Source organism: Eptatretus burgeri, chromosome 2, assembly GCF_056783735.1.
Source record: "Eptatretus burgeri isolate ZD-2024b chromosome 2, Ebu_testis_v1, whole genome shotgun sequence".
NCBI lineage: Eukaryota > Metazoa > Chordata > Myxini > Myxiniformes > Myxinidae > Eptatretus > Eptatretus burgeri.
In genome coordinates, this window is record NC_140962.1 from 122,259,895 (window position 1) to 122,279,614 (window position 19,720).

At 49.7% G+C, this 19,720-nt stretch overlaps 1 protein-coding gene and 1 long non-coding RNA gene across 2 annotated transcripts; both read right to left on the reverse strand.

Annotated features, from left to right (window-relative positions):
* Window positions 1-8,333: 8,333 nt before the first annotated feature.
* Window positions 8,334-11,985, reverse strand: LOC147032973 (uncharacterized). The gene is made up of 2 exons (XM_085871037.1): window positions 11,491-11,985; window positions 8,334-11,460 (listed from the first exon to the last, which is right to left on the reverse strand). The coding sequence occupies exon 2, from the start codon at window positions 10,167-10,169 to the stop codon at window positions 8,400-8,402; it is 1,770 nt and encodes a 589-aa protein (XP_085727163.1). The 5' UTR covers window positions 10,170-11,460; window positions 11,491-11,985; the 3' UTR covers window positions 8,334-8,399.
* Window positions 11,986-15,729: 3,744 nt separating this feature from the next.
* Window positions 15,730-18,758, reverse strand: LOC147032974 (uncharacterized). Its single transcript, XR_015055415.1, has 2 exons — window positions 18,660-18,758; window positions 15,730-18,572 (listed from the first exon to the last, which is right to left on the reverse strand). It is a non-coding gene; the product is annotated as an uncharacterized LOC147032974 (long non-coding RNA).
* Between the last annotated feature and the right edge of the window lie 962 nt (window positions 18,759-19,720).

Here is a 19,720-nt window from a genome sequence, read left to right on the forward strand (position 1 = left end):
TCTCGGTGTTACCTTGCCGATGTAATCGTTTTGGAGGGACTCCCAAAGCACATGACAAACCCCTCTGAGCGGTGCGACAGCGCATCGATGCAGCTGGACTGAAACTGTACCTTTCAAAATGCCACTTCACACAGACAGAGCTGTCATTTTCAGGACATGTAGTGTCACACACAGGACTGAAACCTCACCCTGCCCATGTCGTTGCGGTGTCAGAAGCACCACCACCAAAAGACGTGCAGAGCTTGTGCTCTTTTCTCAGGCTCAGGTCATGGTATGCGAAGTTCATTCCGAACTCTGCATCGGTCGTTGAACCCTAGAGAGAATTACTGCGGAGACCATCCACCTTCTCCTGGTCAGTCACAGCACAGCAAAGTTTCGATTCGGTTAAAGAACTGATTGTCAGTAATCCAGCTCTCGCTCTCTTTGATCCAGAGTTACACACCATAGTGACAACTGGCGCCTCCAATTGTGGCCTTGGAGCGGTCCTGACGCAAATTCATGTTGACAAAACGGAGAAAACTACTGCATTTGCATCCCGAACGCTGACTGAATCGGAAAGAAAATACTCCACGGGGGAAAATGAAGCACTTGGATGTGTGTGAGCGACAGAGAAGTGGAGGACTCATCTCTGGGGTAGACATCTCACTTCACGCACTGACCCCAGTCCTCTTCCTACACTGCTTTCCACGAAAGGATTGCGAAGAGCTGGAATGTACGTGGCCAGATGGTCCGCTCGGCTTCTGTCATTTAATGATGACATTCAGTACAAGCCTGGCTCTGAAAACGTTACAGCTGATTGCTTGTCTCCCCTTCCACTACCTACTTCAGAGCCCAGTCTAGAGGATGATGTTGAGGTTGTCACTCTCACATTGACCCTCACTGCGGTGATAGTAGAACAATTCAAAACTGCCTGCATTTCCTGCCCCATTCAAACAAAATTGTGTGAATTGCTAACAAAGTGCTGGCCGAAAACGTCAAAAGGCCTGGATCCTGATCTCCTTCCTTCCTTCAAATTGCAAACTGAACTGTCACAACAAGAGGACTGTGTGATGAGAGGAACTCACCACCTTCTTGTCCTGGAGGCGTTACAGCCGCATTTCATCAAATTAGTACATGATACACACCAGGGCATAGTGAGGGCGAAGCAGCGGTTAAGAGATCTGTTTTGGTGGCCGGGAATGGACGCGCACGTCGAGTCCGCAATCAAGGCTTGCATCACTTGCCAGCAGCACGACAAGACAGCTATGACACATGCATCACCACTACAGCCGGTTCCTTATCCCGATGCCGCTTGGGAGAAATCGGCAATGGACATTGTGGGGCCCTTCGATTCTGTGCCACTGGATTGTCGTTTCGCTGTCACTCTCATTGATTACTTCAGTAAATGGCCAGAAATTTCCTTCACCTCTCATTTCACTTCCACTACAGTGATCAAGTTCCTGTCAACTCTCTTCAGCAGAGAAGGAAACTCAAAAGAGTTGATATCTGACAATGGTTCACAATTCACATCTCAGGAATTTGAAACCTTTCTGAAAGACAGAGACATTATCGACAGGAAGTCAGCAGTGTACAATCCACAAACAAATGGAGGAAATGGAGGGATTCAACAGAAGCTTAAAGGAAAGCTTCCTCACTGCTAACATTGAGGGGAAAGACCATAAAACATTTACAACGGACTTTCTTCTAACATACCGGGAACTCGACAACACAGCGATCACCTGCTGAACTGCTTCATGGGAGAGAGATGCACACCAAGCTACATGTATCTGGTTTGCAGATTCCAAAGCCCAACACACCGTCACACAAATACACGGCAATCGGAGTACAAGAGAAGCAGAACAAGCAAAAGGTGAACACCGACAAACGCCGTGGAGCAAAGGATGTGAACTTTGAATGTGGTTCCTTCGTTCCAAGTGAGGAAACCTGGCATCCTCCGAAAAGGACAATCCAAATTTTCAGCACCTCTCCAAGTTATGGAGCAAAGAGGATCTCACGCATACAAACTGTCCGACGGACGGATCTGGAATGCGTCTCATTTAACATCTGCCTGTCAAAGGAATGCAAGAGACGATGCCGAGCTACCACTCCTTCCTGCCATCACCGCACCACCAGCGCAAAACACATCAGAACATGTGCAGGTCGGTCAGGATGCCAGAATCCGCAGACCTCCAGTCTGGACTCAAGATGATGTGATGAAGTAATGTAAAGTCCTTTGTGAATCAGAAAAGGAAGCTAATTTAAACTGTTGCCATGGTTATTATTACTTGTTTTATGGTTAATCCATGCTGTGGCAATTACTACATTTCAACTTCTTGTTAATTGATATTGTTGTTGTTGTCCACTGAGATGCGGTATGGGTGTGGTTAAAGAAAGGGGGATATTGTGGTGGTGTGCGTGGACTTGACGAGAGAGGGTGCGACGAGGAGGAAGGAGTTTGGGGCGAGAGGTCAGGAGGCACGCAGTGAAAAGCTTGTTACATAACGATACTCGGTTGGATAAAAACAGTTGGAGAATATTGGAATTCCTCATTCTTGGAGTATTTTATTACCCAACAAAGGACCACATCTGGTACAATCAACAGAAACTCTGCAATCAACGCCGAGGGTAGTCACTGGTACTTCATCCTGTCTGGATGCTCTCCATAAACAGCTACACCATCTTTCTTCACTGCCTGGTGTGTGTGCTCTTCTAAGCGCAGAAGGTGAGTATGAGCGTCTTGGTGCCTGTTTCGAGGATGGGCTAAACTGAAAATACAAATAAAAACAAACGACGGTTACATTAAACTCAGGTTCATATACAGTACTAGCTGAAGTACCCAGAAATACCCGGAAAATTTGCCCTATTTTCCTCACGCTTGTGAGACTGAGGCATTAGTTGGATGGAGAAAATTAGGAAGGCTTCTTTTATTCCTCAGATTTATGGAAGGAAGGCTTTCCTCATTCCTCATGCTGCTGTAATCCTCAGAGAGGTCATAGTTGAAGGCGGCCTTGAGCCACTCAATGTTTCTCGCAGCAGTGGCAACTGTCCTTGATGTCCTGCCAAAACCCGGACCGAGAAAGCTGGAACGTGAGTCTTGTGCTTTTCTCGCCCGTCGGTGTGACGCTCTATTTGCAGTTAGGCGACGCTCTCTCCGTCTCCCTCTCCGTCTCCCTCTCCCTCTCTCCCTCCCTCTCTCCCTCCCTGTCTCCCTCCCTGTCTCCCTCCCTGTCTCCCTCCCTGTCTCCCTCCTACCCTCCTGCCTCCCTCCCTGTCTCTCTCTCTCTCTCTCTCTCTCTCTCTCTCTGTGTGTCTCTCTCTCTCTCTCTCTCTCTCTCTCTCTCTCTCTCTCTCTCTCTCTCTCTCTCTCTCTCTCTCTCTCTCTCTCTCTCTCTCTCTCTCTCTCTCTCTCTCTCTCTCTCTCTCTGACTCCACTTGCCTGGCTCTTTCATGAGCAGATCTATCAGCAGTTAGCTGTTGCCGTGCGCGTGCAGTTCGAGAATTCTAATAACAGGAGGAGAATGTGTATGTTTAAAAAGTCAACGAATACGAACATTTTGCATTTCAAAGAACCCTAGCGGTTTTAACCATGAATCCTTTTGTTATGATTAATACGCCGGCGCACCATTCGAAAGCTATTTTTTTCTGTAATGGAAATTTTATTTATTTATTATATATGTATGTATATATATATATTGTTGCGGTCTTCGCGCCCGCCGGCGTGCGACGGCCACGTAACTCGAATCGCGGCACGTCGCCCACCGGACGGACAATCCAGTCGTGACCCTCTCGGACTAACGCCGGGAACCAGTCACGGGTGGACCTTTCGGTCACACCGCGATCGAGCCAATCAGCCCCCGCGTGGGATAGGGTTGCTCGCCAAATTCGAACTACCTAAGTACCCACGCGGAGGGTAGACCGGGCGATCGCACCTCGCCGCAGGTCGACTTCGGACACGGGCCACTTAAGCGACCCGTTCCGTACTATCAGAATAACCGAGCGGTGTTATCGTCGACCTCGACGGTTCGATTAATTATCGGGCGTATTCAGCCCACTACCAACCCTTTACGTGAAGCAAGATGGGGGTTCAATGGGGAAAAAGACGAAGCGAAGCGGGAGAACAGTTCAACAATAAAGCACGTTTATTCTCGGCACACGGGAAGCACACAAATACAATTCCACCAAATGCACACAAAAGAAAACACAATTCCATTTACACAAAAAGCAAACATAAAAGTGAAAACACAGTGCAGAGCTAATACCGACTACCGAGCACACGGCAACACTTATACAATTCTACTTCACAGACGGCGCCGACAACACATACCCAAAACCAAGGAAAAGAAATACCCTCAAGAATGAGGTAGGCCTGGGGCCGAGACCTGGTCGGGCCTACCCGTCTGGTGATGAGACGCGGAGCGGCGATGGCCCCGCAACCCGCGGGCCTCGTGGACAGTGCCTGGCAGGGGGTGGGAACGGGGCCCCCTTGGTCGCACTATCTCAGCGCGGGGGAAACAGGAGGGGGGTTGCTGATGCTCGGGGCATAGAGGATCTTTATTATATGCGACGAGCGTCTCCACCTCGGCCAGGTCGCGCTGCCGGCCTCCCAGGGGTGCAGCTCCCTGCACGACGCGAGCACCCCCTCGTCCGCCCTCGCCGCCTCTCCACAGCTCGTCCCCTCCGTTCCGACTTCAACGCACACGACGAGCAGCTCCACCGCCCGCGAAGTCTTGACTCTCTGTTCCGACTCCTTCGCCTCGTTCCGACCTTTACTACTCTTTTGACTGACGAACACCGTCCTTTTATCCCCCCGTAACTTCGCCTTTGACCCCCTCCCTTTGACCTTTCAACTCGCTCCCCATTGGCCCGAGAAAAAGTGGGCGTGAAGGCTTTTTGATCCACAAATTTGCATATATCGATCGCCCTGGGGGCGGGGCCAATTCGCCCCTCGCTCACCGATTGGACGGCAAAAAGTGGGCGTGTGTCGTTTTGGATCCGTTTTTGAAGCAGAAAATCCGTGATTTTGTACACGCTGTTCAACGTGCGCCCTACACGAGTCCAGCATCGGTGCCCATGAGTGGCGCGAGATGACGGTGATGCGATGGTGGCGAGTTGTGACGGTAAAGGTCATGGCGGTTGTGGTGAAGCGGCGTTGTGGTTGTGATGGTGGCGATTGGTCCAAAATAAAGATAGTAAAAGAAAAACGGCTATCCTGAAGAGTCGCAGCACGTATAAATGACATGTATTCCCACTAGACAACGGGTTTGGGCCTAACTACACATGCACTTACCGAGATACCTCACCTAAGGGACCTGAATGGTGGTTTGCGAATCTGGTAACCACAACACTACCCCCTTCCCTTTTTTACAGACTCGTCCCGAGTCGTCAAATTTTCGTGTGCCATCATGTGTAGTTTTCCCCTAGTACACTTTACCTACGGATCCCTGAGTGCGACATTCATGGTATTCGTGTCCCCAAAATAAATAACCTGAGGGCTGCGTAACTACCTAAACAAACTCACTCACACGGACGACTTAAATAAAATTGCCGGCGCTAGACAGACATGCCGGGGGGCGCACTCATATTTACAGTACATCTTACCTTAACTTACAAATTTTACACTAAACCATGGCCCAGGATCAATGAACTCTGCAAAAGAAAGCAGTTAGCAGGGAGCCAGGCTGCCCGCATGCAGTCTCTGGCTCAAAACAATGCAGGTGACAGGGAACGTGGCTGGCTGCTCACACGCAGTCCAAGGCCTTCCCTTTTGAACTGAACTCAGTGAACCACAACGGTGCTTGGGCTGCACAACGCAGTCTCCGTGCCAGCTCAAGTGGCACACGCAATGAGCACAACGAATGAATGCATGAACGGTTTGAACTGAATGCAGTGAACCACAACGGTGCATGGGCTGCACAACGCACTCTCCGTGCCAGCTCAAGTGGCACATGCAATGAGCACAACGGATGGATGGATGGACAAAAACACGGTGCACGGGCCGCCACTGCAGGCCCGTGTTGTAGCTGCCAACAGGGCAGTTCTCGCAGCTTGCAAACTGTTGCCTTGATCCTGGCGCACATGGCAATGAACCAGGGGGGGGCAAAGCAAAAATTGAATGGGGCTGGTGAACATGGGCAGTGGGCATGGCATGGCAAAGGCAAGCAGGCAAACACAGCCCGCAGAAGAAGGCTGCTGCAGGCAAACACAGCCCGCAGAAGAAGGCCGCTGCAGGCAAACACAGCCGGCAGATGAACTGGCCGGCACAGGCCTTGAAGTAAAACAGCCAGCAGATGAACTGGCCGGCACAGGCCTTGAAGAAAAACAGCCAGCAGATGAACTGGCCGGCACAGGCCTTGAAGCAAACACGGCCAGCCGATGGCACAGGCCTTGCAGCAAAACAACAGCTGCCGATGAAGTTGGCCGGCCTCCGCCTTGAAGACAAAACACGGCCAGCCGATGAAGTTGGCCAGCTTTTGCCGTTCAGTGGAGGTTGGTGGAGGGAGTGCGGTGGTGCTGGCCACTTGGAAGGCGGGCTCGGACCTACCTACCTGTCTCCCTCCCACCTATCGCCTTTGCCTGTCACTGTACATACCCACTCCCTTAATTTGTCAAACCCCAATTTAGCCCCAACTTATTTTTTTGTTGTTTTTATTTTTACTTCCCCACTATAAATCGTCCCCTAACCCCCCTTTATCGTCCTTGTTCGGCTAACCTATTCTGTCACCTAGCCTACTCCCAACCCCTACGTTCCCTTCCCGGAGGGGAATAAGGGAGAGCTAACGTCCTGTGTCGAGGCCCAACGAAGCCTCAGAATGGCCTCCCCAGAGTTCGGCGATCTTAACACCAAGTGGGTCCAGCGGCCCACAACGACAGCGAGGGGATGGATGGTGCGGAGGGTACATCTCCTAATCTACCCTAACCATTTAACTGTTAAACTACCCCGGGGCTTTCAACAAGCGCCTCTCGCTTAAACTATTGGTTCTAACAACCCAGATTCCCGTCGCCTGTGTTGGTGTCCTTACAATTTCGGGCCTCGCCCCCCAATTTTCTCTCCGTGCCCTCACACGGTCTCCTGGCTGGGACACGTGGCTCCCTTTGGCAGGCATGACCCTCTGCCGAATCTCCCGCTATGGCACCCCCGGGCACTACACTGCCTCCGAGCCTACCAGCTCCCTAACACCGGGGAGTGCCCCCCATGGCACCTCCCCTGAAACGCACACGTGGCAGGCCGGCCTCCCGGGCCCCTTTCCGAGGGTCACCCGTGCCCACAACACTGCCCACGCGGCTAATGGCGCCCCGGGCCCCCGCACCAAGCAGGCGCACCCGTGCCCACTACGCTATCCCGGCCCCCCATGGGCCCATGGCCTACCGCGGCCGACTAGCCTGGTGCCCGGGGTACCCACTCAGCGATACTCACCTTTCGCAGCCACGCTCCCAAGCCCGTCAACAGGGCTCCTGCACCCCTCCAAATGGGTTTCGAGCCTACTTTCCCACCAACAGCAAAACGACCTCCATTTTTCAATTTGACTAACCCAGCTAACTCACTCTACACTGACCCCGGGGTCCCTTGGGCGGGAGTCACTCCTCCCCCCCATCACTCATCGCACCATGCATTCCCCATTCACTCCACACACACAGACCCGCTGGCCTCACTCACTCACCAAGTACTCACCTCACAACTCACCAACTCTTCAACACACACACCGCTGAACTCTGCCATCCTCCTAACTACATCCCCTAACTAACTCGTGCTCCCACGTCGTCCCTTAAACTATAGCACGTTCCTTTTAACACTACGTAGCTAAACTACGTCAACTCTACACATTCACTGTCTGTCGCTGTCTCCAAATCATCCCATTTTATTTCCCAACCTAAAGCTCACTAAATCCCTCTACCTAATCCATTCCACGGACTCCATGAGGACTTACCCCTGCCCCATGAAGTCGGTCTAACTAAGCTAACCCTTCCCCCTAACTAGTTTTCCATCCTGTGCCCAGGGTAAGGGGGTCTTTCACCCCTTGCCCAGGAATCCTGTACACCCGAAAGTGAGGCTTGCTTTTTCTTTTTTTTTTTCCCATGCGCAGCACCTGCGCGGCAACTCAGAGCTCGCGCACTTTGCACCTGCCCGTGACGTCATGCAGCTGCACGTGTTCCTCGTCCCTCCTTGGACGGGACCATCCGGCAGAGATACCCCTCCTGCCGGATTCCAACCCCACGTGCAGCCATGGCGTCACCGTGCGCATAAAAAAAAACAAGCCCCACCTCTCGAGGGGTTTCCCACGCGAACACATGTGCTTTGCCCGTTGGAGCTTAACACACACGATCGCGTGGAGAACCCGTCCGGTCCAAATCCGTTTACCTGCCTAAACTTTGTCCGTCCGCGGGATCGGCAAATCCACCGCTGGCGTTTCCGGACCGGGACTTCACTCTCGCAAGCGAGCACGTGGTGGTCTCGTGCGTTGCACAGCACGAACCGCGTGCTCACTGCTGGGTGAACCCGGCACGGTCCTCAAAACAACCACAGCCGCTACTCGGCTTTCGTTTCTCCCATGTCGCCGTCTCCGTCTCCATTCCACACACGCATACCTGCGTGTTACGACGCACACAGTCCACACCATCACATTCACACCGGGAGACGCGGCTGCGTGCTCCCGCATGCCAACCGACATCTCCCTCACATACCGCTCTCTCACACACACGGTCTCCCTGGCACACAGCGACCTTGCACACGGCCGTTCACTCACGCGTGCCTCACTACTCACACAAACCATACTACTCACACGTGGTGCTCTATTCACTCGCGCGGGGGCACTCACCCGCGGTGCCTCACCCACACACGCGAGGGCACTCAACCGCTGTGCCTCATCCACACACCGTGCCTCACTCATACACGCGGGGGCACTCACCCGCGGTACCTCACTCATACACACGGCGACACTCACACACGCGGTCTCTTCCACACAACGTCCCTCACTCATACACGCGGGGGCACTCACCCGCGGTTCCTCACTCATACTGGCCGTTTCACTCACACACACGCCCTCTTCCACACACGGTTCCTCATCCACACACGGTGCCTCATCCAAACACGGCGTGCTGGGAAGCACGCACTCCAGCACCATCGCCACCACACCACTCACACACGGGGTCGCTTCCACACACGGGGACGCACTCACGCCTTGCACCACACACACAGGGACAACCACACTGGGGATTTGTGTCCCCACAAGGGTCTCCGGGGCCTCTACACCCCCCAAGCTCTCCGTGCACCCGTCCACAGCACTCGTCCCCTCAACCTCGCAAAGCACGACCGAACTCACCTGGTCGTGACTCGCCTCAAGGGGGCATACTCCCTCCCCTCGTTCCTGGAGGAGGTCATCCAGCTGCTCACACCGGGTCCCCACACGCTCCGCGAGCTCAACCTCACTATCCTCCACTACCTCCGTGTGTGTGTGCGCGTCACTTTCCCCGTCTTCATCGTGTTTATTGGTCTCTGCTTCTTTCTGGCGTCTTTCCCTTATCTTTATGTAGGTCAACCTTGCTTTCTCTTTAAGTCGCTCCCGTCCTTCCCTGTTTTTCACTCCTTGCTCTTTCACGATCTCCGCGTACCTCATCCTTGCTCTTCGTATTAATTGTTCTTTTCTCTCCCTCCCAATTACTTTCACCTCGTCTCTTGTCTCCCGAATTACTTTTTCCTTACCCGCCTCCACCGCGGGCCTGTCAGCCGTTGCACCCCCTTCCAGCTCGTTTGTTCCGACACGTGGAGTCGCCATTTTAAGTTCCCTGCTCACGGCCTTCATGCCCGCCTGCAGGCATCGGCCCATGTTCTGCGTCTCACCCCGCAGCTTTTTCGTTTCTTCCCTCATTTGCTGTGTATTCGCATCCATCGTCGTTTTCACTTCATTCATATTCGCATCCATCTTTTCGTTCATGCCTTTCATTTCCGCATTCATTTGTGCCAGCATGGTGAATAGCTGGGCCATGTCGGGTGCGCTTGAGTGAGCCATTTCGGCAGGGGTTGGGGAAGGGTCTTGGTGGAGAGGGGGGGGGGAGGTGTCATACACCGCGGCCGCCGCCGCACCCACCTCGGGCCCTGGGTTCAGTTGGGCGAGTCCGTGTTCCTGCACAATCAACATTTCCTGCTCGGGGATTCCATCCTGGACCATGGATTCTACATTACTACACATATACATTTCTAATACCCCCCGGCTCCCGCTCGCCTTGAGACGCCATCTTGCTTCTCGTGAAGGGTTAATTTGCTCGCTCGTAATTTGGAGGGAATCGGGGGTCGCTTCTCTCACCCCTGGACCGATTCCCGTGAATTTAGCCGGAGACAGGAGACCCCGTTTTCCTGTTCTCCGATACCAGTGCCGCGAGGAGGGCGATGAATTTGTATCCCACTCCTGACACCAGTGTTGCGGTCTTCGCGCCCGCCGGCGTGCGACGGCCACGTAACTCGAATCGCGGCACGTCGCCCACCGGACGGACAATCCAGTCGTGACCCTCTCGGACTAACGCCGGGAACCAGTCACGGGTGGACCTTTCGGTCACACCGCGATCGAGCCAATCAGCCCCCGCGTGGGATAGGGTTGCTCGCCAAATTCGAACTACCTAAGTACCCACGCGGAGGGTAGACCGGGCGATCGCACCTCGCCGCAGGTCGACTTCGGACACGGGCCACTTAAGCGACCCGTTCCGTACTATCAGAATAACCGAGCGGTGTTATCGTCGACCTCGACGGTTCGATTAATTATCGGGCGTATTCAGCCCACTACCAACCCTTTACGTGAAGCAAGATGGGGGTTCAATGGGGAAAAGACGAAGCGAAGCGGGAGAACAGTTCAACAATAAAGCACATTTATTCTCGGCACACGGGAAGCACACAAATACAATTCCACCAAATGCACACAAAAAAGAAAACACAATTCCATTTACACAAAAAGCAAACATAAAAGTGAAAACAGTGCAGAGCTAATACCGACTACCGAGCACACGGCAACACTTATACAATTCTACTTCACAGACGGCGCCGACAACACATACCCAAAACCAAGGAAAAGAAATACCCTCAAGAATGAGGTAGGCCTGGGGCCGAGACCTGGTCGGGCCTACCCGTCTGGTGATGAGACGCGGAGCGGCGATGGCCCCGCAACCCGCGGGCCTCGTGGACAGTGCCTGGCAGGGGGTGGGAACGGGGCCCCCTTGGTCGCACTATCTCAGCGCGGGGGGAAACAGGAGGGGGGTTGCTGATGCTCGGGGCATAGAGGATCTTTATTATATGCGACGAGCGTCTCCACCTCGGCCAGGTCGCGCTGCCGGCCTCCCAGGGGTGCAGCTCCCTGCACGACGCGAGCACCCCCTCGTCCGCCCTCGCCGCCTCTCCACAGCTCGTCCCCTCCGTTCCGACTTCAACGCACACGACGAGCAGCTCCACCGCCCGCGAAGTCTTGACTCTCTGTTCCGACTCCTTCGCCTCGTTCCGACCTTTACTACTCTCCGACCCCTCGTTCCGACCTTTACTACTCTTTTGACTGACGAACACCGTCCTTTTATCCCCCCGTAACTTCGCCTTTGACCCCCTCCCTTTGACCTTTCAACTCGCTCCCCATTGGCCCGAGAAAAAGTGGGCGTGAAGGCTTTTTGATCCACAAATTTGCATATATCAATCGCCCTGGGGGCGGGGCCAATTCGCCCCTCGCTCACCGATTGGACGGCAAAAAGTGGGCGTGTGTCGTTTTGGATCCGTTTTTGAAGCAGAAAATCCGTGATTTTGTACACGCTGTTCAACGTGCGCCCTACACGAGTCCAGCATCGGTGCCCATGAGTGGCGCGAGATGACGGTGATGCGATGGTGGCGAGTTGTGACGGTAAAGGTCATGGCGGTTGTGGTGAAGCGGCGTTGTGGTTGTGATGGTGGCGATTGGTCCAAAATAAAGATAGTAAAGAAAAACGGCTATCCTGAAGAGTCGCAGCACGTATAAATGACATGTATTCCCACTAGACAACGGGTTTGGGCCTAACTACACATGCACTTACCGAGATACCTCACCTAAGGGACCTGAATGGTGGTTTGCGAATCTGGTAACCACAACAATATATATATATATATATATATATATATATATATATATATATATATATATATATATATATATATATATATATTTTTTTTTTTCCATTTTTATGGAGAGCCACTTAGTGCATCCTGGAGCTGAATGTTAGTTCTATATATGTGTAAAGTTTCATCAAGATCGGTTCACTGGTCTAGGAGCTTATTTGTTACAAAAAAACAGACGGACAGACAGAAGGACTGCCATTTATATAGTAGATGTGGCACTTTTTAGATCCTCGTGGAGGATCTCTAAGTCTTACTCACGTTGTTGTTCTTCATCTTCTTGTGGACTTTTTTTATTTCACAGCCTACAGTTTTCATCGAAACTTCCTGAAACTTGGCGTATACATGTAAAAATTCCCTGCGCAGACAGTAACCATCTCCAATTTTGAAAATTCCTCCTAGAAAAAAAAGTTATGACGTCAAAATATCTCCGCTAATGGAAATCGCCGAAAAAATTATCTCCGAAACTAGGCAAGCTTTTTGAATTCTGTTTGCAGGAATCGAACAGGGCATTAGCAGAGATGAATTACCGCACATACGATACATCACTTTGACGTCATATCAATTTTTATGACATCATTCCTATTTTTTGACATTTTTTGTTTCACAACCCAGAGTTTTCATCGGATCTTCGTGAAACTTGCCATGTATATGCAGAAAGCCCACACGCAGGCAGTAACCATCTCTGATTTTGGAAATTCTTCCAAGAAAAAAAGTTGACGTCATAATAACTCCGCTAATGGAAATCGCCAACACCATTATCTCCGAAACTAGGCAAGCTGTTTGAATTTTGTTTGCGGGAATCAAGCCGGGCATTAGCATAATTTATCGCAAACCTGATACATCACAATGACGTCATATTCGTTTTTATGACGTCATCACTAAGAGGACGAGAATCTTAGCTCATTTGAGCTTATTGGGTTTCCCAAGGTTTAAAATGTTCACAGAGTCGCGTCCCTTTGTTGTGTTCATTTTAGTAACGGATCCTCACTCTCGATACACAAATGAGCATCCTTGGTTACATGAAATGTCATGTGGTTTTCTTGTTTTATGAGTAAGAAAAATAGGTAATAATAAAACACCATTGTATTTATAGTATTTGCATAAAAAATTAAGGTATTTTACCTTTTATTCGAAGCATTGTTTTTAAAATCGTGGTGTCAAATGGGAAGCAATGTGTCGGCTTCCTGCTCGCTTCCGTGTTTGTACGTGACGTCACATCAGGGGAAAAAAAATCTTGCGCTGGAGCGGAAGCTGTCGGAAACACGTGACTATCGGAAACACGTGACTTTCGGAAACACGTGACTATCGGAAACACGTGACTATCGGAAACACGTGACTATCGGAAACACGTGACTATCGGAAACACGTGACTATCGGAAACACGTGACTATCGGAAACACGTGACTATCGGAAACACGTGACTATCGGAAACACGTGACTATCGGAAACTCGTGACTATCGGAAACTCGTGACTATCGGAAACTCGTGACTATCGGAAACTCGTGACTATCGGAAACTCGTGACTATCGGAAACTCGTGACTATCAGAAACACGTGACTATCGGAAACACGTGACTATCGGAAACACGTGACTATCGGAAACACGTGACTATTGGAAACACGTGACGATGGAAACTCGTGACTATCGGAAACTCGTGACTATCGGAAACACGTGACTATCGGAAACACGTGACAATCGGAAACAGATGACTATCGGAAACGCGTGACGATCGGAAACACGTGACTATCGGAAACACGTGACTATCGGAAACACGTGACTATCAGAAACACGTGACTATCGGAAACTCGTGACTATCGGAAACTCGTGACTATCGGAAACACGTGACTATCAGAAACTCGTGACTATCAGAAACACGTGACTATCGGAAACATGTGACGATGGAAACTCGTGACTATCGGAAACACGTGACTATCGGAAACACGTGACTATCGGAAACACGTGACGATGGAAACTCATGACTATCGGAAACTCGTGACTATCGGAAACACGTGACTATCGGAAACACGTGACAATCGGAAACAGATGACTATCGGAAACGCGTGACAATCGGAAACACGTGACGATCGGAAACACGTGACTATCGGAAACACGTGACTATCGGAAACACGTGACGATCGGAAACACGTGACGATCGGAAACACGTGACGATTGGAAACACGTGACTATCGGAAACACGTGATGATCGGAAACACGTGACGACTATCAGGAATCCATGACATCACATGATGCCATGTTTGTGGTATGTTCTGTCACACTGACGGACCAAAACAAGTCGGTAACCTTCCTCTTTTTTCGGACCTTCCATGACACTCACTCGTTTTGTCTTTGTCTGGTATGTAACAGCATCGACCAATGTACAGGTCTCTGGCTCAAGCTGAAGTGACGTTTCATTTATTGGTCCACATCAGGAACATTATTATACACTCTGTTACACCTCCCTTCTCAATGAAGAGGGAGATCATACATTGTCAAAGTATCATAAACTGAACAATCAGCGTCCACAAAGCTTTAGTAACATGTTCAACTACTTACTGGCTTGCAGTGCCACCAGAAACCAAGTTTAAATGAAATTTTAACCAACTTAGTGAGTTAGGTAGATTAGTACAAGTCTGCAATGGTCATCAACATCGGTTTACAAGAAGTTTATGGATTGAACAAATACAAGTCTGGAGACGACAACGGTTCACGAGCGGTATTTGACGATGTAGATTGTTTCAGAAGTCAAGGATGAGACAATGTGATCATGTTTGACCAAGTTATAAAAATGATCAACATGATGTGGTACGGGTGACAGGTTATTAGCCGCAAAATGTCGAAAACCCGGTTTCGTTCAACATCTTTCAAAATTTGACCTTTGCATAACCTTTAAAGGTCACAAAACAATGTTGTGGACATTAAAATAAGGAAACAGGATACGTGCTATAGCTTATTGGAATTAGTTCGTCAAAGAAGGTCGAAAACCCGGTTCGATTCCCACAATTTCGAAAATTTGACCTTTGTGAACTTTAAAGGTCAAAGGTCAAGGATTATAACCTTTGGTGCAAAACTTCCTCTGGAACATTCCAGGAACAATATAACGTCATATAGGCTACATGGCATTTCACACTCCTCAGATTATCCATACTTTTATGAAATCAGCGTAAAAACAAACTTGAAGGGGGTGCCACGGGCAAGGTGTTCGAGATAGAGCAAAATGGTTTCAAGACTTTAGGTGGGGAATGACCTCAAGATTATGCATAAAAAATATTGTCATCCTTGCTCTCAAAGTTTGGGCGATCGTCTGATTTTTATGTCAAAATTCGCGATTTTCTAAGCTCGTGACCTTGACCTTGGGACGAAAATGAAAAATCGAGCTCCATGGGGCTATGCAGGTGCCATTGGGCAAATCAAATACTGAAACCCCTGCCAGATTCGACAAACCCCCTCGGAGAAGATGTAACTTGAAATCGGCTACCCCCTAAAAACACGTTTTTTGGGCGTGGCTCCGCCCATAATGGGCGCAGCATGCCCATTCTCAGGAAAACACAACTAGATGATGATATAAACCTCCCACCCAAATTTTATCAGGATCGGATCAAAACCCACAGAGCTATGCTCGGGACGGACACACACACACACACACACACACACACACACACACACACACACACACACACACACACACACACACACACACACACACACACACACACACACCGAATATAGTGGTCACTTACTGACTCGTGAACCAAAAATCTTCATACTTCTGAGCAGTGCCGGATTAAGCCTCGGCTGGCCCTAAGGCACATTTTGAAATTTTAGAGAATGACCTGAAAATTTTAAATTAGATCTTGGGCTCATGGAAATGGGCCCCAGACAAAAGATGAACTGATTTAAGAACAAAATATTTAATACAAAAAAAGACAAATATTTAATGTGAAAAGAAAATAGTTTATTTAATCCCTCTATACAATTTGCAGTGTATGAATATATGCATGACAAAACACGTACACATTTGGCACTTTGCTTTACAGTTTACTAGACCTTAGATTGCAACCTTGCATGCTTTTACAACGGCAAACTCTTCAATTACGGAACTGAAGCCCAGTTCTCGGAGCAAATCACTTTCAATGCACAAAAGAGCCAACGCACCAAGACGCTGTTGATGCATGGTAGAACGCTTCACATCTTTGATTCTCTTTAGCTGCGAAAATGAGCGTTCTCCTGAACAATTGGTGGCCATCAGTGCTAAGTATATTCGGAGGGCCACTTCAATGTTTGGAAAGGCTGCATTAACTCCAGTGGTGTGCAGCAGCACAAACATATGCTGTGCGCACCCTGTTGAGGGAGAACTTGAGGGCAGTTAGTTTTTATACCAGCAAATGAACTGACGGAACTCTGACGCAAAATCAGTATTCAGATCCTTGTGATACACACTGACAAGCCTTGTAATAGCAATGTTGATATCCTCGTCGGTCATAGAGTCAAACTCTGTCAGAACGCCAAACCGCTGCAGCACTACAGAATACGCCTCTCTGCGTTTTTGCAATGCACTTCGCAGTTGGTCAATGATGACATAAAATGTATTAACTTTGAATTTTTGTTGGCCCGTCATCCCTTCTGTGGCATCAGTAGCATTTCCATCATTGTCACGCTTCTTACGCTTGGGCATTCGCCGACTTTCGGATTTGTAAGTGCTGTTGCCGCAGCGATCACATGCTTGTTGCTCATAGAAATCATAATTTTCTCTGCGCGCATGTAAAAACTCATTCAAATTCTTCAGCAGACAAATAGCCGGTGTCAATTCTATGGTGGCACTTTGCAACAACTTACTGCAGCAGTTGAAGCGCTGCAAAATATCATTCCAAAGTTCACACATCAGGGAAACTTCTATGGTGCCCATCTTTTCTGCCAAAGAATCCGCCTCATTTCGTGTCTCCCTGTTCTGATTTTCATCTGCAGAGATCTCTTTCGAGAGCACTCTGGAACTGGCGGTAACCACGGAACAGAGCTTCAGTGGCATCAGCTCGGGCAGACCACCGGGTATCCGATGGGTGTTTCGGAACAAGGCACCCAGGTTGCTGTTCCACATGGGTCTGCAGGCCACCCCAACGGTGCGTGGATGCCACAAAGAACGTATACAGGTGCTGCAAAAACCCAAAAAATGAAACCGCTTCAATGCAACAATCCACCGCGGACTGACCAACTAGGTTCAAAGAGTGACCTACACAGGGAATGTAATCAACCAAACTGTTCTTGATCTTCAAAATTTGCTGCATACCATTGTACTTGTCCGACATAGTACTAGTATTGTCATACATCTGACCGCGGCAATTGTCAAAGTCAATGTCATGGTCCTTCAAGTATTGGAGAAGAGTATCAGCAAGATTCTGACCTGTATGACTAGAGATACTAATGAACATGAGGAAACGCTCGACAGGCTTGCGATCTGTCATGTTGACGTAGCGGAGGATGATAGTGAGCTGGTCCGTATGGGCAATGTCTGGTGTGGAGTCCACTGAAACGGAGAAATACCGCGACTTCTAAATCTCATCCTTGATGCGACCAAGGACTTGCTTGCCCATCATAGCAATTAATTCTTCGCAGATTGCATTTGACAAATAAGACGTGTGACCGCGACCCCGATTGGCACGGTAACGGATGTGCTGGGCCAAAAACTGATCAAACTGGCCAATCAACTCCAAAATGCCCAAGTAATTACCATTGCTGCTGGAGCCAACAATTTCGTTACTACCTCGAAACGACTGACACCTCTCGCAAAGAAAAGTAATTGTGTCAACACATTTTTCCAAGAGCTGCGCTGCTCCAGCATGTTTTAATGCAATTGCTTATCAACTCGACCGGCATCAGCACTCCGCTGACAAAATGTTAGAACTGATTCTATGTGTTTTGGGCTGATTTCATGGGCCTTCAAGTACTGAGCCGTATCCTTCCAATCAGTAAATCCCGAGCCAGAAAGCTGTGCACCTCTGTCAGAGGAAAACAGAAAACGCAAGCTTTGGCAGGAGAATAAACCAACCAATCACGATCAGCTACCTCCCCATTTGAAGGCACTGGCATTAAGAAGGCGATTCACCCCAGAGTATTCGCGCTTCGTTTCTGCATAACTGTCATCCAAGTTCCGAAAATGGTCAGTGCCCAAGCTGACGCACACATGGCGCAGTTTGTCTGTGATGTTACCAAACAACCCGACATCGTTGGGAATCGGTGGAGCCGACACTGAAGCACCTTCGCCCCGAGTGCCACCATCGTCGGCCGTCCTGTCTTCGACAGGATCAACTGCGGGGGATGTTGAAGGGGAGTCCTTCGTTGAATCTATATCATCATCACCACATGGAAAAACGATGTCAATTTATGAGTCTTCTTGAGTAGTTGATCCTCCTTATGCTTTCTTTTTCTGCGACTCCTGAGCTCGCTCCCAGCCACCTTTGCGTCCTGACATAACGATGGATTGAATCTGCAAATAGAACATCAGATGTACAAGTTTTAAAACCTTTTTTTTTTTATAAAATACAAACCACATTAAACACTATACAGTGTTTACCTCACCGCCGACCGCGTGTCTCATGGCGACCGTGTCGAGTCTGAGGTGGGGCGGGGAGGCCGCCCGCTCACTGCCGATTGGCTAAGGAGGGACGCCCGCTCCCTACTGATTGGCTAAGGAGGGACGCCGTGCCCACGCTAGACTCCGCCCACGCGCGCGCCTGCCGGCTGACGTGCGCACGAAGAATTCCGTGAGCGTCATGACGTCAGGATGGACGTGAAGATGGCATTGTTGTTGTTGTTGTTGTTGTTGTTGTTGTTGTTACGGGAGATGGGGTATTCCAATAAAAAATCGCAGCGTATTTACACTTATTCACCCATTAGACCAGGGGGAGGAAGCTATCTATAAAACACGTACTTACCGAGATAACTGAGCGAAAGGAACCTGTATGTTGTATGCGATAGATTTCCAAATTCGTACCAATATTACGAGACCAATAAAAATTGTATGTAAAAAAAAAAAAAAAAAAAAAAAGTTGCCTACATTTTTGTGGCCCGAATTTTTGGCTGGCCCTAAGGCACAACATGCCCTGTCTGCCTAATGGTTAATCGGGCTCTGCTTCTGAGATTTAGCAATGTCACGTCCTCGTCTGGTATGCTGCACGGTTGGACGCATGTGTGTTGCGGTGTGCGTGTTGTCAGGTGTGTAATGTTCTCTCACAGGTGTAGCTCGTTGTGGCATACCCGCCCCAACCCGTTCATGTCTTCATGAGTGGTATTGATCATATTGCTCGTCACAGCAGGTTCTTGCTCACGAGTGGTCATGACGTCATCTTCAGGGGTCATGACGTCATCTTCAGGGGTCATGAGAACAGATGGTGGCTCATTCGTTCTCAACAGGTGACGTCTGTTCCTGCATAATCCACTGCTGATGTCGTCAACCCAGCATGATCTGGGGTGCGAATCCACTTTGGTAACGATGGCTGGTTGCCAGGTGTTCTTCCTCCTGATGCAAACAGTCACCCGGCTGCAGGTTAGCCAGAGATCTTTCCGATGCGTCATGATAGACACTGTTTCAGCTTCTGTTGCATCAACTGTGCTCTGGGATCTACTATTGCTGGT

Coding starts and splice junctions, on each gene's coding strand:
- LOC147032973 (XM_085871037.1), bottom strand. CDS start 10,169: ATGTATATGTGTAGTAATGTAGAATCCATGGTCCAGGATGGAATCCCC.